The 25,363-nt window shown below is 44.4% G+C and overlaps 1 protein-coding gene across 3 annotated transcripts; it reads left to right on the top strand.

The window, feature by feature from the left end:
- Positions 1 to 843: 843 nt before the first annotated feature.
- Positions 844 to 22,936, top strand: LOC129820143 (DNA-binding protein SATB1-like). 3 transcript variants are annotated; one of them, XM_055877066.1, is made up of 12 exons: positions 844 to 1,125; positions 4,412 to 4,667; positions 5,029 to 5,211; positions 5,533 to 5,659; positions 6,457 to 6,580; positions 11,478 to 11,589; positions 11,742 to 12,286; positions 15,500 to 15,709; positions 15,819 to 15,890; positions 16,706 to 17,128; positions 20,336 to 20,533; positions 20,706 to 22,936. In XM_055877066.1, exons 2-12 carry the CDS (start codon positions 4,439 to 4,441, stop codon positions 21,576 to 21,578), a joined length of 3,096 nt encoding a protein of 1,031 aa, XP_055733041.1. In that variant the 5' UTR covers positions 844 to 1,125; positions 4,412 to 4,438; the 3' UTR covers positions 21,579 to 22,936. The 3 variants fall into 3 exon arrangements, with proteins under 3 accessions (XP_055733041.1, XP_055733038.1, XP_055733039.1); XM_055877063.1 differs by having other exon boundaries at positions 844 to 1,248; XM_055877064.1 differs by lacking the exon at positions 844 to 1,125 and adding an exon at positions 3,229 to 3,812.
- Positions 22,937 to 25,363: the final 2,427 nt, after the last annotated feature.

Below are 25,363 nucleotides of genomic sequence, written 5' to 3'. Positions count from 1 at the left end.
CATGATTTTATAATAAACATCTTTATTTTGCATTCAAGTATTGGATGTATTCATTTTTTCGACAGTGTGCGGGTCTCCATCTCTTCCAGTATTGTTATTTTGACTTCTACGCACCTGGAACATATACTATTCAGTAGTAAAGGGCCTTATAAGAGCGCAGAAGGCCTCGTAATTTATAACCACGTTATAACCGTAGCATATTAAATGCAATAGAAGATAACCTAATTTGGGTAGAGACAGTACTGGGAGACCGTTAGGGAATCCCCTTGGATCAGCAGCAGACTGAGAGAGCTGTACTACAATGTCAGCTGTGACCATTTAATGGTCTTAATGATTATTTACTGTCAATTTAAGCATATGAGATGGATAAATAGAGGCAGACAAACACACACATCAGAGTGACATATCTTTCTCTTAGTTAGTCACAATGAATGAAGTCTAACCAGGCGTGACTTGCTCTGGCTATAGGGAGATAGATAATTCTGTTTTTCTAATTAACCAAGAGGGTAATGGAGCTCTCTCCTTGTCTCTCTCTCGCCTTCTATCTCTCTCCCACCCTCTCTCTTTCTCTTAGGTCCTCTATCTCAATTTCTAAAATGTTCAATATATATTGTTCTGCCTTGCTATGCCTGTAAGGTTAATCAAAACATTGATGAACTTGTCAAGGGTTGTGTTGTCCCTGTCTCACAGTAAGGGAGTGTAAATTCTATTCCAGTGTGGGGAGCTCAATTCTGGCCTCATTTTGCTCATCTCTTTTCAGAGGTTAATATGACTATATAAAATGGAAAGTGCACGGATAACAAGCGCATACCTGGCATCGCTTGCTTCCAGGCTGCAGCGTCCCCTTCTGACGCATGAAAGACAAAAAACAGGAGAGGCTCGAGCATACGGATGACAGCAATCTCTCTCTCCTTTCTTTCTCTCTACCTGTCCCTCTCTTTCTCATTTCCTCTCTCTCGCTCTCTCTCGTCACCCATTTTGCGATAGCCTAATTGGGGGAAGCGCCACGAGCCACTTTGAAATACACTTGAAGCTCACCGGCAGGTTCCGTCACTCGTCCGACTATCACACACGACAGACATCAGTTCTGCAGCTCCGAAGCAGAGTGACCTTTCTGAAATACATGTAGGTACATGAATTTATCGCGCATTCTAAATTGTATATTCTAAATAACTGTATGGGACCTTAGACCCTTTGTTTAATCTCAATGGATATCCAACTATTCAACGGATTCCGCTGTTATTGAAGGTAATTATAATTATCTATTTTGGGCTATTTTTTTCTGATACTATTTTTTTCTTATTATTTTTCGATAACTTTATACAACACCTGCAATGCTGCTCTCTTATTTTACCATTCCATTGGGAATTCGTATTAGCCTATGTTTGGTGCTTGCTTCTGAACCTGAACATTTTTGGGGGGGTTCTTGAATAGGCTACTTTTCTTCAAGTAAAATACCCCCATTGCGTATGCCAGTAGGCTATACCTTTAGGTTTTGTGGGAATTTACTTATTGATGCTGACATGCGTTATTGCAACTGTATCGTTAGCCTATATTTTGCAAATAACACGTTAGGCTATCCAAATAGCTTAGGTCTTTTTGAAACTTTTATAGGGATGAAACACGATTTTTTCCTCTGTGTCTTATAAATGTTCAGTGTTGGGGATGTTGGGGAGCAGTGAACTACACTTGAAACAGCCTAGCTTTTGTGTGTAAAAGGCTAAATTACACATTCTGTTAACATCTGACTGTGATCTGTTCTTGCAATTTGTAATCATTTCAGATTTAGATAGGATCATAGACTAATTCGTTTTCATTGCATAGTCTAGTTTACATTTGATTGATGTCAACTAATGTGAACTCAACGTGAAAAAAAAAATAGATTCAAAGTTGGGTGAAAAAATACGAAATGCCCTTACGTTGACGACTTTTTGCAAATCCAATCCATTTTCAACTGTTGATTCAACGTCATCAGAATTTTTTATTTAAATGTTGAAATGACGTGGAAACAACGTTGATACAACCAGTTTTTGCCCAGCGGGTTGGATGTAATGAACTACTTTTTAAAAGTAACTTTAGTTAAGTAAACTATAGGCTTTTCTTAAGGGTAGCATTAGTGTAGCTTAACTTCTTCCAGTGTGAAGCAATTGGTAGCTTGGTAAACTAGCCTACTATATTTTCAGAGTAGCTTCCCCAACTATGTAAATGTTTTTGGCAGGTAGGCTACGCTCCTATTGACAGTAGAGAAAGAAATGGCCATCTCTCACTTTCCCCTTTAAACACTGTTTGAATAGGCTACACGTCCTATCCAGGCTATTCATTATAAACAACATCACTTTCCCATTTAAACACTGTTTGAATAGGCTACACGTCCTATCCAGGCTATTCATTATAAACAACATCACTTTCCCCTTTAAACACTGTTTGAATAGGCTACACGTCCTATCCAGGCTATTCATTATAAACAACATCACTTTCTAAGTCAAGATCCTCAAAAATGATTTCCCCTAATTCAACGGCTTCACATGCCGCCATAAAAAAATATATGCCTACGATAGGGAAACATTGAAGATAATTGCTTATGGAGATGGGGGCGAGAATAATTTGAACAGCAAACATATGTAAGAAAAGTTGATAAGCAGCCCATCACATCCAGAGCGTTTCCATGGAGAGTTATTAAATCCCTAGGACAAAAACAAGCCATGCATATAATAGTGGCACGGCAGAAAATAATAAATACATGTATGCGCAATTGTCACATTTAATACCTACCGGAGCGTAGTGGTGAATTCATTATTACACCAACTATATGTTAATACAACTGCCTCTGTTTATGGGCTACATGCTCGCGCGCGCGTGTGTTTCATCGCGATTTGAAATTGAAGGTTAAAAAGAAATCAACAATTATATTGGGGGGGAGATAAATATCCATCAAATCATGCAGTGTGCCTCTGGTAACATATCATTATTGTGTAGCCTACAAACTAAACCAACTCTGTAAGAGCGGACACATTCAGGTCTCATTCGCGTTCTCACATTTACTTCTCATAATAATAATGGATACACTCCACATGCTCACACAGTTAGGCTACATTTGGTTCCCATATTAGTATTAGTAAATTATAAATGTGTAGTATTAGCATAATGTTGCCCAGAGAAACTACCCACTGGGCACAGACGTCAATTCAACTTCTATTCCACGTTGGTTCAACTTAATTTAATTGAAACGACGTGGAAACAACGCTGATTCAACCAGTGTGTCCCCTGTAGGTAGGTGGCCGTTGGATCCATGCAGTGTGTGTGAGAGAGAGAGAGATGAGACAGCGTGCGCATGTGTTTGTCTGCCAATAGCCTTCTGCAGAAGAGCGAGCTGCTTCACACGGTTGAAACTGGCTGATGACTGCATTGACTGGCCTACAACTGAACTCACCGTGTATTGGTCGCTTCACCAGTTTTTTAACGGAATCCTTGTAGCATACCAGCTGGTCTGTAGCCTAATTCCGTGAACAGTCTCTGTCACTGTGGATAGTTTTGACTGATATTCCGGTTAGACCACCGATAGACTCGTTTTATTCTGTTGATGGTTGAAAAGGTCAGAAAGCGCGCAGCCAGCAAGAAACGACGGGCTATGTTGCTACGCAGCTGATATGATATAGACGTAATAGACCGACGAATAGTGTAAAAGAGAGAGATGAGGTGATGTTCTGACTCACTGAGACAGTGTGGACAGAAATCAAGACGAGGAACTCTATTCTTGTACTACCTACGGCATCTTGGAATCTCAACAGAAACCAGCAGCCAGCGGATGTCAGGTCTGTCTGACTAACTTCGATTGAAAATGTACATGTTTTTATGGATATACCAGTAGGCTGCCTGAGATAAATACGATGGAGATTGGGGTGTTTATTTGTGTTGATATTCACAATTCGTCAATCATGGACGACGTGCAAATATGACAACTGACACAACGTTTGCCTCTAAAACTTTCCCCAGTCGGTGACGGGACGATTTGTTGCGCGCGTCTTTTGTGGAATGAATAGTGCGTCAAGGCGCGCAGCATCAATCGTCTTCATATAGACACTGTCCAAGGTCCAACTGCAAACGTTCCCTAATGAATTTAAATACTCTCTTTCAAATCAAATCAAATTGTATTGGTCACATACACATGGTTAGCAGATGTTATTGCGAGTGTAGCGAAATGCTTCTGCTTCTAGATCTGACAGTGCAGCAGTATCTAATAGGTAATATCTAACAATTCCACAACAAAACCTAATGAATAGTCTCTCTCTCTCTCTCTCTCTCTCTCTCTCTCTCTCTCTCTCTCTCTCTCTCTCTCTCTCTCTCTCTCTCTCTCTCTCTCTCTCTCTCTCTCTCTCTCTCTCTCTCTGGTGTTTGTGAGCTGCATCATTAGTGTGGGGATCACTCAGTCCCACATGTGATGGACCCCCAGCAGTGTGATGGAGGCCATGTGTCAGAGGGGTGTAACACTCCTGGTAATGGGGACCACCGTCCCCCTCCTGCCAAACTGGTCCGCCTGGAGTTGAACGGTGGCGGGGGCCCCTCAGGTCCACACCAGGGCAGGACGAGACAGGGGAGCCCAGGGGTCAGAACTTCGGCCCCCAAACTCACCACACCCGCACCACAACCCAATAACTGGCATAAAAGAGGTAAGACTGAAAAAGAAGAGTGGCGGGGCGAGAGGGAGGAATGGGTGAATAGAGGGGGGAATGGGTGAATAGAGCGGTGAGATGGGTGAATAGAGGGAGGAATGGGTGAATAGAGGGAGGAATGGGTGAATAGAGTGGTGAGATGGGTGAATAGAGGGACGAATGGGTGAATAGAGGGAGGAATGGGTGAATAGTAGGGTTGTAAAACAAGAGGAATTTTCCAGGTAAAATTCTAGAATTTTGGGAAATTTCAAGAATTCTGGGGAATTTGCATGATGCTTTAGCTTTTCATTTTCAATGCCTTCTGCTTCTATCTGGATGCTGTGAAATGATTGGCTGTGCTATGTATCCGTCATCCCAGGAAGCTTGCTGCCTGTGCTGTGTTTGGTGGAGCACAGAGAGAGCCCGGTCCCGCCAGTGGAGGATGAGAGGAGAGAGCATGCAGAGTTTGTACTGGTCAGGAGAGACCTGCTGTTTAACCAGCTGATAGAGATGGCTTTACTGGCCCTGGGCTACTCTCACAGCTCAGCAGCACAGGCGAAAGGTACACACACATGCACACCAACACACACACTCACACACAGACATAAATCATGTTCACACACACACACACACACACACACACACACACACACACACACACACACACACACACACACACACACACACACACACACACACACACACACACACACACACACACACACACACACACACACACCTTCTCTTCCTCCACTGTCAGTGTTTGTAACACAGTGTTTGCGTGTGTGTGTGTGCGCACGTGTGTGTGTATGTGTGTGTGTGTGTGTGAGCGCGCGAGCCTGTGTCTGTGTGTGTTTGTGTGTGTGTGTGTCTGTGTGTGTAGGTTCGATCCAGGTGGGTAGGTGGAACCCTGTCCCTCTGTCCTGTGTGACTGATGCTCCTGATGCCACAGTGGCTGACATGCTGCAGGACCTCTACCATGTGACCACCCTCAAGATCCAGCTCACCAGGTACACCATCATCTCTTGTGGACAGACATACGTAACATAAATGGTATCTTAACGTCTGTCTACAGACTATGGGATGGGACAACTAATGAGGAACATTTCGGTGTGCTGGTTTTGTGTCACTGTTTATTTGGATGAATCACAATTTTGCAAGGCGCTGCATTTTTTGAATTTCTGAAGAGGAGAGCACATGTGGCACATAGACTTCCAGGAGACATGTGGAGAGAGGGGGGGTGGAGCTACCAAAGAGGTTCTGGCACTTGCAATAGATACATATGTCATACCTCCACCCCCAGAACCTAATCGAGTAATTTACATTCGATTTTTGTATCTGGGTTGCCACGATTAGGTAGACCAGGACACAGCTTCTGATGCTACATCTATCAACCTGCTTTCAGTGGGGGTGTGTAGTGGCAGGAAATGGTTGGCGTGAAAATCTGCTTGGCTGCATTCGTGGTTCATGATATAATAATAATTCACCATTCTGAAAACACAGCAGATGTGTTGTGTGAAGTAATTAACTAATAACTACCACCAGGTGAGGCAGGCCGGCAGGCACACACACACACACACACACACACACACACACACACACACACACACACACACACACACACACACACACACACACACACACAGAGAAACATGCAGTCAGCCAAAGTCTAAATCTGCCACTCCACAGGCGAGGGCCCCCACAATTTCAGACAGCTTTTTTATTCATTTTTCAATCTACTTATTTTCCACCCTCTCTTCTTCTATCTCTTCACTCTACCCCCCCCCCCCCCCCTCTCTCTCTCTAGTTGTCCCATGTTGGAGGACCTCCCTCCAGAACAGTGGAGTCACTCCACAGTGAGAAATGCCCTGAAGGAGCTATTGAGAGACATGAACCAGAGCTCACTGGCCAAAGAGTGCCCTCTGTCCCAGGTACAACCAATGATTTATATATACACTAGATGACTGATAGGGGGCGCTGTGTTGAAGCCACAGCTTAGCCATCTTGGCACTCCCCCACCGAATATTTTGGAAGCTACAGCAATATATTTATTAATGTCTACATTCATTTTTGACAAATGTATTCTATTACAGACACCTTAATGCAGACTTTTACATTATATTACGTGACCTAAACATACAAATAAGAAATTATTTCCTTAAAGTATATTTTTAGAGATTACTAATGTTACTGTCCCCAATCAAAACTAAAAAATACTTAATTTTGTCCAATACACACACACAGGTATAAACACGTACACACACACACACACACACACACACAAACAGGCATAAACACGTACACGGATTGCTGGGACAAATAAGATCTGCGGGCAGAGAGAGATATAAGGGATGTTTATCTTTTAATAGGGATCGGCGTCCCGTCAACGGGGCAGTTGTAAATCATGCAGCGCCGTTTGTCACGATCGTAGATTTTAGAGAAACAACAAATGTCGGTACATATAAGTGTCTTATATCGGCTGAAAGCTGAAATTCCTGTTAATATAACTGCACTGTCCAATTTACAGTAGATATTACTGAGAGAAAATGCCATGCTATTGTCTGATGAGAGCTCCTAACAACAAAACACTTTTTTCACTGCGATAGGTTTGATAAATTAAACTCTGAAGGTGAAATGTGTACTTACATTCTGAAATCTTGCTCTGATTTATCATCCAAAGGGTCCCAGAGATAACATGAAGTGTCATTTTGTTAGATAAAATCCTTTTTCATATCCTAAAAAGGTCCATGTAGCATGCACGATCGATTTTGTATTTCCACTCGTTCAATTTGCAAAGAAAGGAATCTGTGAAAATCTAACCCTAATGTTGTTTCAACCAGTCAAATTACATTCGTATTTATTCCTCAGAGATCCTAGAATGTAACCAGACATACCTATATCATTAGGAGTGTAGTATATCCTATAGGACAACATTTCAAAGATGGTGGTACAATATTCATTTTTTAAACGGTAGATTTTTTCTTTGTATTTTCTTCTACCAGATCTATTGTGTTATATTATCCTACACTCAATTCACATTTCCACAAATTCAAAGTGTTTCCTTTCAAATGGCACCAAGAATATGCATATCCTTGCTTCAGGGCCTGAGCTACAGGCAGTTAGATTTGGGTATGTCATTTTAGGCGAAAATTGAAAAAAAGGGGTCTATCTCTAGAGCCATGTTGCATCCTGTTACCTACAGTTCTGCTGGCACATACTATACCACTGTACGCTTCTGCTACTGTCTGTCTCTTCCTAGTCAATCTCTGTCTTTCTCTTTCTTTCTGTGTTTCTCCTACTTGTTGCATGCCCAGCCTTTAGCTCAGCGGGCTAAAACAGTCTTGTAACAGGCAGGCAGGTGACCCAAGTTTGAACCCAGTCAGCCACACACACACACACACACACACACACACACACACACACACACACACACACACACACACACACACACACACACACACACACACACACACACACACACACACACACACTTGTTACTGTGAAGGAACACAGCGTAGAGGCACCTGCTGTTGGAGAACAGATGGATGTGTCTTGTGAATATTTATAACAATCAAAATAGTCTGTCTGTTACTCACCCTGAGAGAAACAACTACAGCCTCAGTCTAATAAACAGACATTCTCTCTCTCTTTATGTTTATGTTTGCACCCCCTCCCCTCTTTCTAGCTCATTCTCTCCCTCCAACTGTCTGCCTCTCTCTTTCTCTCTCTCAGACTCTGCCCCCCCCCCCCCCCTCTTAATTCAATGGGCTTTATTGGCATGGGAAACATATGTTTACATTGCCAAAGGAAGTGAAATAGATAATAAAGAAAAGTTTCTCTCCCTCTCTCTCTCAGTTGTTGGAGCAGATTAGAATAAATATGAAGTGATTAAAGGTGTAACAGATGTTAAGATGACACAGATTGTCTTGAGGGATTAACTTCAGCATCCATTTCTTAAATGACAGATGGTACCTAGATGAGGTAGCATACACACACACTCAAACACACACACACACTCATCTGTCTTTATTAAAGAGTTTACCTGGGGGTGTGTTTTAACAACCCCGTTCTGAGTCCGTTATCATCAAACATTTTATGTTCAGCTGAGACACACACACACCCAGGGAGAGAAATGGAGTCTGTTAAAACTGAGACACACACCCAGGGAGAGAAATGGAGTCTGTTAAAACTGAGACACACACCCAGGGAGAGAAATGGAGTCTGTTAAAACTGAGACACACACCCAGGGAGAGAAATGGAGTCTGTTAAAACTGAGACACACACCCAGGGAGAGAAATGGAGTCTGTTAAAACTGAGACACACACCCAGGGAGAGAAATGGAGTCTGTTAAAACTGAGACAAAATGAGAGACAAAGCGATTATTTAATATGTGAATCGTTACTTCTTTGTCGCTTTAAAAAAAAAACTGTTGTAAATAAGTTATTTCTGACTTCAAATGCAATTATTGCTCAGTTCTCGAGCTCTGTTGCCAAGAGGAAAATAGATTGGGCCTCAGGCTAGCATATGTACAGTATATAACATGCATTCAATTTAATAGACTGGGCCTCAGGCTAGCGTATGTACAGTATATAACATGCATTCAATTTAATAGACTGGGCCTCAGGCTAGCGTATGTACAGCATATAACATACATTATATTTATTAGACTGGGCCTCAGGCTAGCGTATGTACAGTATATAACATACATTATATTTAATAGACTGGGCCTCAGGCTAGCGTATGTACAGTATATAACATACATTATATTTAATAGACTGGGCCTCAGGCTAGCGTATGTACAGTATATAACATGCATTATATTTAATAGACTGGGCCTCAGGCTAGCGTATGTACAGTATATAACATGCATTATATTTAATAGACTGGGCCTCAGGCTAGCGTATGTACAGTATATAACATACATTATATTTAATAGACTGGGCCTCAGGCTAGCGTATGTACAGTATATAACATGCATTATATTTATTAGACTGGGCCTCAGGCTAGCGTATGTACAGCATATAACATACATTATATTTAACAGACTGGGCCTCAGGCTAGCGTATGTACAGCATATAACATACATTATATTTATTAGACTGGGCCTCAGGCCAGCGTATGTACAGTATATAACATGCATTATATATATTAGACTGGGCCTCAGGCTAGCGTATGTACAGTATATAACATACATTATATTTAACAGACTGGGCCTCGGGCTAGCGTATGTACAGTATATAACATGCATTATATATATTAGACTGGGCCTCAGGCTAGCGTATGTACAGTATATAACATACATTATATTAAACAGACTGGGCCTCAGGCTAGCGTATGTACAGTATATAACATGCATTATATTAAACAGACTGGGCCTCAGGCTAGCGTATGTACAGTATATAACATACATTATATTAAACAGACTGGGCCTCAGGCTAGCGTATGTACAGTATATAACATGCATTATATTTAACAGACTGGGCCTCAGGCTAGCGTATGTACAGTATATAACATGCATTATAAATATTAGATTGGGCCTCAGGCCAGCGTATGTACAGTATATAACATGCATTATATTTAATAGACTGGGCCTCAGGCTAGCGTATGTACAGTATATAACATGCATTATATTTAATAGACTGGGCCTCAGGCTAGCGTATGTACAGTATATAACATGCATTATATTTAATAGACTGGGCCTCAGGCTAGCGTATGTACAGTATATAACATGCATTATATATATTAGACTGGGCCTCAGGCTAGCGTATGTACAGTATATAACATACATTATATTTAACAGACTGGGCCTCAGGCTAGCGTATGTACAGTATATAACATGATTATTTTGAATGGACTGGGCCTCGGGCTAGCGTATGTACAGCATATAACATGCATTATTTTTAATGGACTGGGCCTCGGGCTAGCGTATGTACAGTATATAACATGCATTATATATATTAGACTGGGCCTCAGGCTAGCGTATGTACAGTATATAACATGCATTATATTTAATAGACTGGGCCTCAGGCTAGCGTATGTACAGTATATAACATGCATTATATATATTAGACTGGGCCTCAGGCTAGCGTATGTACAGTATATAACATACATTATATTAAACAGACTGGGCCTCAGGCTAGCATATGTACAGTATATAACATGCATTATATTAAACAGGCTGGGCCTCAGCTAGCGTATGTACAGTATATAACATGCATTATATTTAACAGACTGGGCCTCAGGCTAGCGTATGTACAGTATATAACATGCATTATATATATTAGACTGGGCCTCAGGCTAGCGTATGTACAGTATATAACATGCATTATATTTAATAGACTGGGCCTCAGGCTAGCGTATGTACAGTATATAACATACATTATATTAAACAGACTGGGCCTCAGGCTAGCGTATGTACAGTATATAACATGCATTATATTTAATAGACTGGGCCTCAGGCTAGCGTATGTACAGTATATAACATGCATTATATTTAATAGACTGGGCCTCAGGCTAGCGTATGTACAGTATATAACATGCATTATATTTAATAGACTGGGCCTCAGGCTAGCGTATGTACAGTATATAACATACATTATATTAAACAGACTGGGCCTCAGGCTAGCGTATGTACAGTATATAACATGCATTATATTTAATAGACTGGGCCTCAGGCTAGCGTATGTACAGTATATAACATGCGTTCTATTTAATAGTACTAAATGTTGCATTGATCTGCTGTGGTTTAGTATTCATAATGCTTTTCCCTGCCACTGTTACGACTCCATCTTCTTCTATTTTTTTGTGTCTTTTGGCCCTCTCTCTCAGAGTATGATCTCCTCCATTGTTAACAGCACCTACTATGCAAATGTATCGGCCTCCAAGTGCCACGAGTTTGGCCGTTGGTATAAGCACTTCATGAATACAAAAGGCATCATGGGTAAGACTACAGGGGGACTTAAAGGGGTAGTTCACTTATATTGATCCTCAATGCTAATGTTAGCAAATAGTAGCTTTGACTATTGATATTTACTCCCCCTCTCATTTCCGTTTCTCTTCCTTCATCCCTCTCTCCACTATTCTCTTCCTCAGAGATTGACAGCTTCTCTGACCAATCCCAAACGAGCTCCACACACCCATCAACCAAACAACCATTCCAAGGCAGCACAGCCGAGCAGGTCTGCTCCTCGCCCCTCCCCTTTCCTCACGGGGGTGCCACCCACATTTCTGGGCGTAGTTGTCTGGCCCCAAGTCTCTGCCCCCCGAGGCTGGTGACCGCCCCCCTCAGCCCCCAGCTAGTCAGCCCCCAACAGATAGTCATGGCCCAGTTCCTCAACCAGCAGAATGCAGTCAGCCATATGCTAGCCCAGCAAAGCCTGTCTGTATCTGTCTCCACCTCCCCCCAGCAGTTCCTCAACCACCCCCCTGTGGGGAGGCCTACCCCCTCCCTGGCCCTAGCCAAGGGCCTCGACACCCTGCCCCAGGCTGGACCACCAGGACCCGGGTCTGGGTCCCAGAGCCAGGTGTGTGGACCATCAGACATCTCATGTGAGATCTACCAGTGGGTGAGAGAGGAGCTGAAGAGAGCAGGCATCTCCCAGGCTGTGTTCGCCCGTGTGGCCTTCAACAGGACCCAGGTAGGAGACAGACAGGGAGATAGAGGTACTGTATGTATGGGACTGTGCTGTAAACTAAGGGTTAGGGATTAATTAGGGGGTGGGGTTAGTGAAGGACAGAGTGTTATGGTGTGTGTAAACTGTGTGCTGTGCTGGTGTTATCGGATTGAGTGTGTGCGCGTGTGCATGGTGATTAGCTCTTGGCATGGCCTTTGCTGCATTGTCTGTTCTGTGTGTGTGAATACGTGTGCTGGTGAATGTGTGTGTGCGTGTGTGTGCCAGCTCTTCTCTGCAGTAGGAACTCATGCCAGCGGTGAAGCAGCTGCTGGGCCAGCTAGTCACTCTCCCTCAGAGAGTCTCTACCTCTCCCTATCTAATCACACTTCCCCATAGAGTCTCTACCTCTACCTCTCTAATCACACTTCCCCAGAGTCTCTACCTCTACCTCTCTAATCACACTTCCCCATAGAGTCTCTACCTCTACCTCTCTAATCACAATTCCCCAGAGTCTCTACCTCTACCTCTCTAATCACAATTCTCCAGAGTCTCTACCTCTACCTCTCTAATCACACTTCCCCAGAGTCTCTACCTCTACCTCTCTAATCACACTTCCCCAGAGTCTCTACCTCTACCTCTCTAATCACACTTCCCCAGAGTCTCTACCTCTACCTCTCTAATCACACTTCCCCAGAGTCTCTACCTCTACCTCTCTAATCACACTTCCCCAGAGTCTCTACCTCTACCTCTCTAATCACACTTCCCCATAGAGTCTCTACCTCTACCTCTCTAATCACACTTCCCCAGAGTCTCTACCCCTCTAATCACACTTCCCCAGAGTTTCTACCTCTCCCTCTGTTTCTCTCCATCCCTCCATTATGCTTTCTCTCTCTCATCTCTCTATCACTCTCTGTCCATCTCTATATCTACCTCTCTCTATATCTTCTTTCCTCTGTCCATCACTTACTATCTTCCTTTCTTTTAATATTTCCTATATGTATTTCTACCCCTTCTCTGTATCCAACTTCATGACGTCTCCATGTGACAGGTCTATCCCTTGTTTTTCTCATTTCATTTAAATCTTTCTCCTTTCCCCATTTCATACCTCTCTCTCTCCCTCCCTTCCTCCCTCCCTCCCTCCCTCTGTCTATCCTGTCTGCTCCTGCAGTTAGAAGGCACTCACATTAATGGCTTCTAGAGAGACCTAGCCTACTGTTACTATTACCGTCATTATCACCAGCATCATCATGGGTGTCATTATAATGATCATTATAGCCACCTGCCCCGCATTTCTCTGTCGCTGTGACAACTGGGCTCTGCGAACAGGTAGAAGGGAGTGGGGCAGAGGAAGGAATGTCTCACCTGGGCAAGGTGCCAAGGAGTAGAGTGGACGGGGCTTGGCTTGAAGTGTGAAGAACCTATTGGAGTGTGAAGGCTTAATAGCTAGGGTGTGTGTGTGTGAGGAGTGAGGGGGGGTCTACATTAGAGGGATATAGTCCTAACAAAATTACATACATTTTGGGTGGGAGGGAGGGCAGAGCAACCCCCTATTAGAGTCCCATTGAATGGAAAAGTGAGTGACTGCTATACGAACAGGAGCTGACAGATAATAACTTAATAATCCGTTTATTAGCAGTGCTTTAGAATGTGTCTGGAGTTGGTCATCTGCTATGTTGACTCTAGCACTGTAAATTGAAAACACTATCTGTGAGGACGTGAACTTTCTGGGTGTGTGTGAGTCTCTATGTTCAGAGGTTAACCTAGTCTAGACTAATGGCCTTCAGCCTGTTTTAGTATGAAACTTGTGAGTCTCTATGTTCAGAGGTTAACCTAGTCTAGGTGTGAGTCTCTATGTTCAGAAGTTAACCTAGTCTAGGTGTGAGTCTATGTTCAGAGGTTAACCTAGTCTAGACTAATGGCCTTCAGCCTGTTTTAGTATGAAACTTGCAGGTAACGTTTATTTGCTTTTTTATTGTTAGAGTTAGACATTAGGGTTAGCAGTGTGGTTAAGTTTAGAGTTAAGGTTAGGGTTAGGTTTAAAATCAGACTTTATGACATTGTGGCTGTGCCAGCTATTGACCACTCTACAGAGCTTCCTGCAGAACAACATTCATGAGGGTTTTGTTTGATGGTGTAACGGCTGTCTTTCGGTGAGTTAGTAGACCAAGGCGCAGCGGGTTGTGAATACATAATGACTTTATTTCAAGACGAAGAACAGACACGAAATACACTTGACTAATTTACAAAATAACAAAACTAACTAGACAGACCTAAACTACGAACTTACATGAAACGAAGAACACATGAACAGGAACGACCGAACGAACGAGACGAGACAGTACCGTGTGGTGCAACAAACACAGACACAGCGACAATCACCCACAAAACAAACAGTGAGAACAACCTACCTTAATATGACTCTCAATTAGAGGAAAACGCAAAACACCTGCCTCTAATTAAGAGCCATACCAGGCAACCCAAAACCAACATAGAAACGGAAAACATAGACTGCCCACCCAACTCACGCCCTGACCAATAAACACATACAAAACAAGAGAAAACAGGTCAGGAACGTGACAGATGGTGTTAATAATTTATCTTTATCAAACATTGTCTATAAGTTTCTCTTGGCCTGGTCAACATTACAGGGCTGCAACCCTGGAAGCGTAACTTGACAAGTGTGACACTCTCATTCCTTTATATCAGAGTCTTCATCTTTCTCTTGCCCAGGAGCCCCCACCCAGGTTGATAAAGTGATTCATGCTTTGCCTGGCTACACAAACTCCTTGCTCCGGGCAAACTCTACAACACGCCCATGGACATTAGTTTATTCTCCACAATGAGTTTGGATCTGAGTACCTCCCAACGATTTCTAGACCGTCTGATTGGTCCCAGAAACTGATGGGTTGGGCCAGAGCCAGAACACACGTGGGTAAAGCGGCGTGGAGAAAAATTGTCATTGGCTTTGATACTCTGATTGAACCAATCGCTGATGGCTTTGGTTTGTACAGTGCCCCTCGTCACCACAAATGACTTCAATGATGGCAGTCTCAAACTGAAGTATGTAGCGAACGACAGAGCTGCGGAAGAATTCTGTTTGAGTCGTCAGGTAAATTACTGCTCTGCTCATGCCAACAAAAGTTGCATGTCCAGTGTAGCAGCTGTTTTCACGACGTAGTGATTCTAATTCCATGGTGTGTATCTTATCTTCATGTGTCTTTCTATCCTGTGTGTCAGGGCCTGCTGTCTGAGATCCTTCGTAAGGAGGAGGATCCTAAGAGTGCTTCTCAGTCTCTCCTGGTCAACCTGCGGTCCATGCAGAGTTTCCTACAGATACCGGAAGGTGACCGCGACCGTATCTACCAGGAAGAGAGAGAGAGGAGTCTGACCACGTCGACCATTATCAACCATTCACCCAACAACACTACCCCACCATGCCACACACAGGTCGGACAGACAGACAGAGCGAGATGGAGTGTGTGTGTGTGCATGTGTGTGTGTGTTGAAGTTATATCTTGTTCATGATAGTCTAAGATGTATTCCTCTGATGTTTCAGACAAGAAAGGAAGAGGGAAACTTTGTTAAGGCTGAAGATTGGCACTCCCAGGTTTCCATTCTATTTCCTAAAGTAAGCTCTCTCTCTCTCTCTCTCTCTCTCTCTCTCTCTCTCTCTCTCTCTCTCTCTCTCTCTCTCTCTCTCTCTCTCTCTCTCTCTCTCTCTCTCTCTCTCTCTCTCTCTCTCTCTCTCTCTCTCTCTCTCTCTCTCTCTCTCTCTCTCTCTCTCTCTCTCTCTCTCTCTCTCTCTTTCAAATTGTAAATGCTTTATAGCCAAAGTGACAATGGCAACTTCTTTGCTAATCGAACTGAAATCAGAAATATCTTTACTAATCAAACGATACAGCTGTTTTAGTAACCACATCAACACCTCTCCCCTCTCTCCCCTCTCTCTCCCTCCTCTCTCCCCTCTCTTCCCTCTCTCCCCCCTCTCCCCTCTCTCCCCCTCTCTCCCCCTCTCTCCCCCTCTCTCCCCCCTCTCCCCTCTCTCCCCCTCTCTCCCTCCTCTCTCCCCTCTCTCCCCTCTCTCCCCCCTCTCCCCTCTCTCCCCCTCTCTTCCCCCTCTCCCCCTCTCTCCCCCTCTCTCCCTCCTCTCTCCCCTCTCTCCCCTCTCTCCCCCCTCTCCCCTCTCTCCCCCTCTCTCCCCCTCTCTCCCCTCTCTCCCCCCCTCTCCCCTCTCTCCCCCTCTCTCCCTCCTCTCTCCCCTCTCTCCCCCCTCTCCCCTCTCTTCCCCTCTCTCCCCCCTCTCCTCCTCTCTCCCCTCTCTCCCCCCTCTCCCCTCTCTCCCCCTCTCTCCCCCTCTCCCCTCTCTCCCCCTCTCTCCCCTCTCTCCCCCCTCTCCCCTCTCTCTCCCTCTCTCCCCCTCTCTCCCCTCTCTCCCCTCTGCAGGTGAGGCTGTCTCCAGTAGCAGTAGTAAACAGAGGGGTGAAGAGCGAGGGATGTGTTCTAGACAGAGGAGTGAAGAGCGAGGGATGTGTTCTAGACAGAGGGGTGAAGAGCGAGGGATGTGTTCTAGACAGAGGGGTGAAGAGCGAGGGATGTGTTCTAGACAGAGGGGTGAAGAGCGAGGGATGTGTTCTAGACAGAGGGGTGAAGAACGAGGGATGTGTTCTAGACAGAGGGGTGAAGAGCGAGGGATGTGTTCTAGACAGAGGGGTGAAGAGCGAGGGATGTGTTCTAGACAGAGGGGTGAAGAGCGAGGGATGTGTTCTAAACATCAACAGTTCTATCTATGAGGAGATCCAACAGGAGATGAAGAGAGCCAAGGTGTCTCAGGCCATGTTCGCCAAGATGGCCGCCTCCAAGAGTCAGGTACACACACACACACACACACACACACACACACACACACACACACACACACACACACACACACACACACACACACACACACACACACACACACACACACACACACACTCATACAAACACACTCATACAAACACACAAGCACACAGAAAAGAGAGGATGGTGTTCAGTGACTGAGGGATGCCTATGGAGACAATGCTTATCTTGGACTGAAACAGAAGAAAACGTTTATTACAGACTGATATTAGTAAGTGTGTAACACACACACACATTTCCACAAGTCCCTATAATATCAGATTTCGTATGTGATGTATGAAATGTATGAAAACATCTTTACACAGAGCCTAGTTGGGCAGTAACCGGTTGTGTAGGAAATGATCAACTAGCAGCTGCAGTCTATGGAGAGCTCTGATCACTGCATCAGACGGTTATTGTTCTATAAATCACCAGTTTACACACACACGCTTGCATGAATGCGCACACACACATAAACACACACATGTGCACACACTTATACACAAACACACACACACACTTGAACACACACCAAATGCGCGCCAACACACAGATTGTGCTAGTCCATTCCATTCCATTGTGCTAGTTTTCCAGGCAGAACCATAAGCTTGTTATTGCCTTTTGTTTTGGGATAATTTCCCTCTGTAGAATGGAGTGATTTCTGTCTTTCTCTCTCTGCCTTTCTTTCACTCTCTTTCTTGCTTCCCATCTTGCCTGTTTGGCAGGCAACACCATGGAGCTCACGTTATTGTAGGGCTGTTTGGCAGGCAGCACCATGTTGGAGCTCACGTTATTGTGGGGCTGTTTGGCAGGCAGCACCATGTTGGAGCTCACATTATTGTAGGGCTGTTTGGCAGGCAACACCATGGAGCTCACGTTATTGTAGGGCTGTTTGGCAGGCAGCACCATGTTGGAGCTCACGTTATTGTAGGGCTGTTTGGCAGGCAACACCATGGAGCTCACGTTATTGTAGGGCTGTTTGGCAGGCAGCACCATGTTAGAGCTCACGTTATTATGGGGCTGTTTGGCAGGCTGCACCATGTTAGAGCTCACGTTATTATGGGGCTGTTTGTCAGGCAGCACCATGTTAGAGCTCACGTTATTGTAGGGCTGTTTGGCAGGCAGCACCATGTTGGAGCTCACGTTATTATGGGGCTGTTTGGCAGGCAGCACCATGTTGGAGCTCACATTATTGTAGGGCTGTTTGGCAGGCAGCACCATGTTGGAGCTCACGTTATTGTAGGGCTGTTTGGCAGGCAGCACCATGTTAGAGCTCACGTTATTATGGGGCTGTTTGGCAGGCAGCACCATGTTAGAGCTCACGTTATTGTAGGGCTGTTTGGCAGGCAGCACCATGTTGGAGCTCACGTTATTATGGGGCTGTTTGGCAGGCAGCACCATGTTGGAGCTCACGTTATTGTAGGGCTGTTTGGCAGGCAGCACCATGTTAGAGCTCACGTTATTGTAGGGCTGTTTGGCAGGCAGCACCATGTTGGAGCTCACGTTATTGTAGGGCTGTTTGGCAGGCAGCACCATGTTGGAGCTCACGTTATTGTAGGGCTGTTTGGCAGGCAACACCATGGAGCTCACGTTATTGTAGGGCTGTTTGGCAGGCAGCACCATGTTAGAGCTCACGTTATTATGGGGCTGTTTGGCAGGCAGCACCATGTTGGAGCTCACGTTATTGTAGGGCTGTTTGGCAGGCAGCACCATGTTGGAGCTCACGTTATTATGGGGCTGTTTGGCAGGCAGCACCATGTTGGAGCTCACATTATTGTAGGGCTGTTTGGCAGGCAGCACCATGTTAGAGCTCACGTTAGTGTAGGGCTGTTTGGCAGGCAGCACCATGTTAGAGCTCACGTTATTATGGGGCTGTTTGGCAGGCAGCACCATGTTAGAGCTCACGTTATTGTAGGGCTGTTTGGCAGGCAGCACCATGTTAGAGCTCACGTTATTGTAGGGCTGTTTGGCAGGCAGCACCATGTTGGAGCTCACGTTATTATGGGGCTGTTTGGCAGGCAGCACCATGTTAGAGCTCACGTTATTATGGGGCTGTTTGGCAGGCAGCACCATGTTAGAGCTCACGTTATTGTAGGGCTGTTTGGCAGGCAGCACCATGTTGGAGCTCACATTATTATGGGGCTGTTTGGCAGGCAACACCATGTTAGAGCTCACGTTATTATGGGGCTGTTTGGCAGGCAGCACCATGTTGGAGCTCACGTTATTGTAGGGCTGTTTGGCAGGCAGCACCATGTTGGAGCTCACGTTATTGTAGGGCTGTTTGGCAGGCAGCACCATGTTGGAGCTCACATTATTGTAGGGCTGTTTGGCAGGCAGCACCATGTTGGAGCTCACGTTATTGTAGGGCTGTTTGGCAGGCAGCACCATGTTGGAGCTCACGTTATTGTAGGGCTGTTTGGCAGGCAGCACCATGTTGGAGCTCGCGTTATTGTAGGGCTGTTTGGCAGGCAGCACCATGTTAGAGCTCTTTGTTGTATCTTCTCACTGCATCTGCATGGCTTTGTGTGCTATTGCTGGCTACGGCCAGGTGTGGGTGTGCCACAGTAATTGTGTAGAGGACAAGAGCTTGGCACTGTCGCTACTTTCCCTTGCTGCCTCATCCTCTCCCTCGCTGCCTCCTCCTCTCCCTCGCTGCCTCTCCTCTCCCTCGCTGGCCTCTCCTCTCCCTCGCTGCCCCCTCCTCTCCCTCGCTGCCCCCTCCTCTCCCTCGCTGCCTCCTCCTCTCCCTCGCTGCCTCCTCCTCTCCCTCGCTGCCCTCTCCTCTCCCTCTCTGCCTCCTCCTCTCCCTCTCTGCCTCCTCCTCTACCTCGCTGCCTCCTCCTCTCCCTCGCTGCCTCCTCCTCTCCCTCTCTGCCTCCCCCTCTCCCTCTCTGCCTCCTCCTCTCCCTCTCTGCCTCCTCCTCTCTCTCTCTGCCTCCTCCTCTCCTCTGGCTCCTGAGAGAGAGAAGTGTTCTGCTTGATGTTGACTAGTAGTTTGAACTGTAGTTATTTTATATAAAACATCAATAACAATGTTGTTTTCTGGTCATAAAAATAGAAGCTGTGTTTCAGTATGTTTACAAAAGATAGTATATTTTAGTATCTTACTTGAATGGGTTCTGAGAAGGTTTGTATTTCTATTCTACGGGTTCTCTGATCGGGTTCTGATGTGGGTTCTGTGTGTGTGTTCTGCAGGGCTGGCTGTGTGAGCTGCTGCGCTGGAAGGAGGATCCGTCCCCGGAGAACAGAACCCTGTGGGAGAACCTGTGTATGATCCGACGCTTCCTGAGTCTGGCCCAGATGGAACGAGACGCCATCTATGAACAGGAGAGCAACACTCTGCAACAACACTGTACAGACAGACTCACGCAGCTAGTCAACAACAACACACTGGTCAGTCTACTCTGGATAGCCTACATACACACGTACACGCATGGAAGCACACGCATACAACACAAACACAATTCTACAGTGTAAATGTACATGCATATATACACACTCAAATGTGTATATCATCAGCTCCCATTGGTTTGTTTGTAACTTAACATCCATCTGTCTCCACCAGCTCCAACGCCACTCCCCATTGCAACAACAACATCATCAACGAACACTGACCGCTCTGTCCCAGCTGCCCTTGCAACCCCAGGCGGAGCCTCGCCTGCCGCCACGACAACCATCCACAGCATCACCGGCCGAGACTGAGGGGGGTAGGGGGCAACTGAGGACCTGGTGGGGGAGTAGTCAGGGTGATGGGAGGGAAGAGGACATTACTGGCAGGGGTTGTAGGGGTTGGGGCCAGGGCAGGGGTAGGGGTGTGTATAACAATGACAAGGAAGGGGGAGAGGGACGGTGGGCGGGGGGCAGACAGACTAACGGCGAGGGCGATGGTGGGAGTGATGGCGAAGGGTTTCGGGTGTCCCGGGAGGCGCAGGGGATCCTGCAGAGCTTCATCCAGGACGTTGGTCTGAACCCTGACGAGGAGGCTGTCCACACCCTGTCAGCCCAGCTGGGCCTGCCCAAACACACCATCCTCAGCTTCTTCCACAGCCAGCACCACAGCTACACTCACCAGAACCATAGACAGCACTACAGTGAGATCCACCACAACCACAACCAACATCCGAGCCAGGACCACAACCACAGAGAGAATCACAACCAACACCACACGGACCAGAACCAGCTCTTCTATAATGGAGCAGGCCCAACCCAGCCTAAGAGAACTACAGGGGAGGAGTGGACCGTAGATCTCGCTGGACAGATGGGGGGGGGAGGGGAGGATATGGAGCGGGAAGAGGAAATAGAGGGGAAGGGGGATGAGGATGCCATTTTGAAAGAGTTGGATGTGAGCAGTCAGACCAACACCGTCGCCACCCTAGAGGAGGAGCAACATGATTCTAACCAATCTGAGACTGCCCAACCACATGACTCTGATGAATAACATGACTCCATCCACTAGTTGTCCCCTTTAACCCAATGAGAAGGCATCAATTTGATAGACTCATCTAGCTCTGCAGAAGACAACATTAGCCTTTTCTGAAGAACTGTACTAATGAATGATGTGGTGTTATAGGTGTTTCCCTTATTTGTAATGAAACATTTCAATTAAAGACTAACTGCGAAAAGAAATGAAATGATGTAGTTATACATGTATGCAGAGTTATTTTAAAGGCCCAGTGCAGTCAAAAACTAGATTTACCTGTGTTTTGAATATATTTCCACACTGAGGTTGGAATAAAACAGTAAAATTGTGAAAAGTATGATAATGCCCTTTAAGTGTAAGAGCTGTTTGAAAATCTTTGCCTGTTTTGGTGGGGTGGAGTTTTGGCCTGCCTGGTGACATCACCAGACACTAAAGTAGTTAATACTCCAATAAGAAAGAGAGTTCCAAACCTCTGCCAATAACAGCTAATTTTCAGTTTTCCCCTCACTCAGACCACTCCTAGACAGTCCTAGCAAAAATTTTGCTTGAGAAATTGCTCTTTGCTAATAAGCTATTTTTGTTTATTTTTGACCATTTTAACTAAAAACAATCACAGTAAGGTACTTAATTGTTACCTAGAAATTCGTTGATATTGAGATAAAAATGGCTACATTGGAACTTTAACTGTTGAGGATCCAATTTTAAAGACATTATGCCAACAAATGCCTTTTTGTATGTGGCACTACCCATCTGTTCTATGCCTAGATCATCCTCTCTGGATTTAAAAGACATTGAAATGTGAATATTGAAATTGATCCACTGGCAACACCTGTATTATAGACACATGATACAGTATAGTGTTTTGGTTTCTTTCTCTTTCACAAAACTCTGACAACTATGCTTTCTAACATCGATCTGTCATCATGTCCACTTACTTGTCTCTTTGACTGACAGTAAAATGTAAAAGTGTCTTAAAGTCTTTTCTGATCAACATAGTTGAGGGACATCACTTAAATGTTGTATGCAAATTATTTCACTCTAGCAAATGTAGTGTAGGTCAATTGCCTAATTGTAGAAGAAAAGGCTAAATATGCAAAGGGTGTGTGTGTGTGTGTGTGTGTGTGTGTGTGTGTGTGTGTGTGTGTGTGTGTGTACATTAATTAGTTCCTGCCTTGTCATCTTTTGATTAACTCTACTATCTTTGAATCTGTTTTTGTTGAAAATAAAATGTATTATTTGTTTTAAGAGTTCATTCCGTTGATGCATGAGTTATATTTGAAGTGGTTGTTTAAAATAGCAATGCATTGGATGCAGAATGACATTAAAGCTGTGATTTACTATTTGTTTCATCACACATTAAACACTTATAAAATGGAGCTGCTGCTGATGAGTGTTTCTGTAATATGGTACAAATCTGTCTCCATGCTGAACCACAAAGTTCCTGATCAGTCAACTTTACTTTTACCAGACAGACTAAGCTAGGTAGATAGGCATGTTCTCACCTGCTCAGTTATTATTCCATTGAAAAGAAATGAACTACTGTAAAAAGTTGTTTTGATTAGAAGTCAATCTTGTCATTTTGCAATGAATGTAACATGGGGAAATGGTAAGAAACATTTCCCATATTAGTGACCTGTAAGATCCAAGGTCGTGGGGAGTCAGTGTTAATGGCTTGAATGGCAGCTACAGCTTACTGTAATTACAAGAAAAAGATTTCCAATACCATGGAATCATAAAACTTCTTATCAGACATGATTGGAGGTATGTGTGTGTATATGTCTGCTCACGTGCACATACAGTACAGTCCCGCACACTTACACAAACACTGACGCATAAACACACACCCACGCGGTCACATGCAGAGTTATTTATCAGACACATTTTACTATTGATAACAAATGACCATTTATTGTATCCAAATTAAGACTGACCTATGACCAAAAACAAACACTTTGACCTTAGTTTATAACGCATCAGCAAATCTATTGATAGATGGGTCATTCCAAGAAATGAGTGCCTTTTCCGTCCACTTTGATATTTTAAGTAGAAACGGCACCAATATTGAATTTTAAAAGCCTTTTATATTCAAGGAAGTGCCCTTTAATATAGACAACATGGAGAATGAAATAAATCAGATTTTGTATATGAATAAAGACTTGCGAATGTGCAGATATTCAGCATTTTGACATGTCCCTCCGTGCACCCACTGTGACTTCCAAGAAGATTTTAACTCACTTAACCCCAAAAGTTTTCACAAAGTAATTTCTGAAAATGTCATTTATTTTATGAGTTTAGTGGTTAATTTTAAGGTAAAAAACCAAGAACTTGTTTCTCATTTTAAGGTCAACCCTGGTACGTGGACTGAACTCTCCTTTTAATATGGTGAAAGTATAGAACATAGAACATCTAATAGTAATATCATTGTGGTTCTACTATTATTAGCAATTTTTATATTTTTGTGATGGAAAACTGAGTGTGTTGAGCACAACACGTCAGCCCTGTTACTCATAGATGGACAGGCTAGGAATGTTTGAATTGTTACATTTTCGGGGTGAAGTTTGATTTCAATTGCCCCTCCCTTTTGCACCCAGCTTCCATTTCACCTGTCTCAAGGGGATTTATGGCTGATTTACAGTTCATTCCCCTTTTCTTACGTTACAGCCATATTCTAAAATGGATTAGATTGTTTTTTCCTCATCAATCTACACACAATACCCATAATGACAAAGCAAAAACAGGTTTTTAGAATTGTTTCCAAATGTATTTAAAATAAAAAATGGAAATATACATTTACATAAGTATTCAGATCCTTTAATCAGTACTTTGCTGAAGCACCGTTCGCAGAGATTACAGCCTCGAGTCTTCTTGTGTATGACTACAAGCTTTTTTTCTTTTTTCTTTTTCTTTTTATTTTTTTTTACAGATGAACGTGGTCTGGTCTGTAAACAATTGTTGGAAAAATTACTTGTGTCATGCACAAAGTAGAAGTCCTAACCGACTTGCCAAAACTGTAGTTTGTTAACAAGAAATGTGTGGAGTAGTTGAAAAATTAGTTTTAATGACTCCAACCTAAGTGTATGTAAACTTCCGACTTCAACTGTAACTAGGCAAGTCAGCTAAGAACAATTTCTTATTTACAATGAAGGCCTACACCGGCCAAACCCGGACGGCGCTGGGCCAATTGTGCACCGCCCTATGGGACTCCCAATCACGGCCGGTTGTGATACAGCCTGGATTCGAACCAGGGTGTCTGTAGTGACGTCTCAAGCACTGAGATGCAGTGCCTTAGACCACTGCGAGGAAGGAGCAAAAATGTGTGTGTGTGTGTGTACGTGTGTGAACATACGCGTGTGTGTGTACGTGTGTGAGTGTGTACGTGTGCATGAATACTATGCATGCACATGTTTTTGTGTGTATGTGTAGCGAGCATGCGTTGGTGAGTGTGTGTGCGTGTGTATGTTTGTGTTGATGCATCTGAAGTACGGTAATCTACTGTACATGCTCTGGTTGTAATACACCCTTCTCTCTTGATTCAGGATTATTCACAGCACCAGAGAGGAGTATACTTCTTCTCTTTCTACAGCCATGCAGGGGGGGAATGGAGAATAGTGTGTGCCTTGTTCAAAAATGGACAAAGAGTGGTCACTGCTATGAATCATTCCAGCAGAGCGGACATTGCTGACACAATGGCGAACGGAGCTGCCCTTCAGCTGAACAGGGGAGATCAGGTGTACATGCGTCTTGCGACCAACACACACATCTTTCACGATTCACAACGCAAAAGTACATTTAGTGGCTTCCTG

The sequence above is a fragment of the Salvelinus fontinalis genome, chromosome 22 (assembly GCF_029448725.1).
Source record: "Salvelinus fontinalis isolate EN_2023a chromosome 22, ASM2944872v1, whole genome shotgun sequence".
Taxonomy (NCBI): domain Eukaryota; kingdom Metazoa; phylum Chordata; class Actinopteri; order Salmoniformes; family Salmonidae; genus Salvelinus; species Salvelinus fontinalis.
The sequence above is the reverse complement of the archived record's forward strand: the minus strand, read 5'-3'. Positions and strand labels throughout refer to the sequence as shown.

Bases quoted from the DNA above. Each gene is read 5' to 3' on its own strand.
- LOC129820143 (XM_055877066.1), top strand. From the start codon at position 4,439: ATGGACCCCCAGCAGTGTGATGGAGGCCATGTGTCAGAGGGGTGTAAC. The intron at 17,129-20,335 runs GTACACACACAC...TGTGTTCTGCAG, and splicing joins TGGCCGCCTCCAAGAGTCAG to GGCTGGCTGTGTGAGCTGCT. The intron at 20,534-20,705 runs GTCAGTCTACTC...TGTCTCCACCAG, and splicing joins TAGTCAACAACAACACACTG to CTCCAACGCCACTCCCCATT.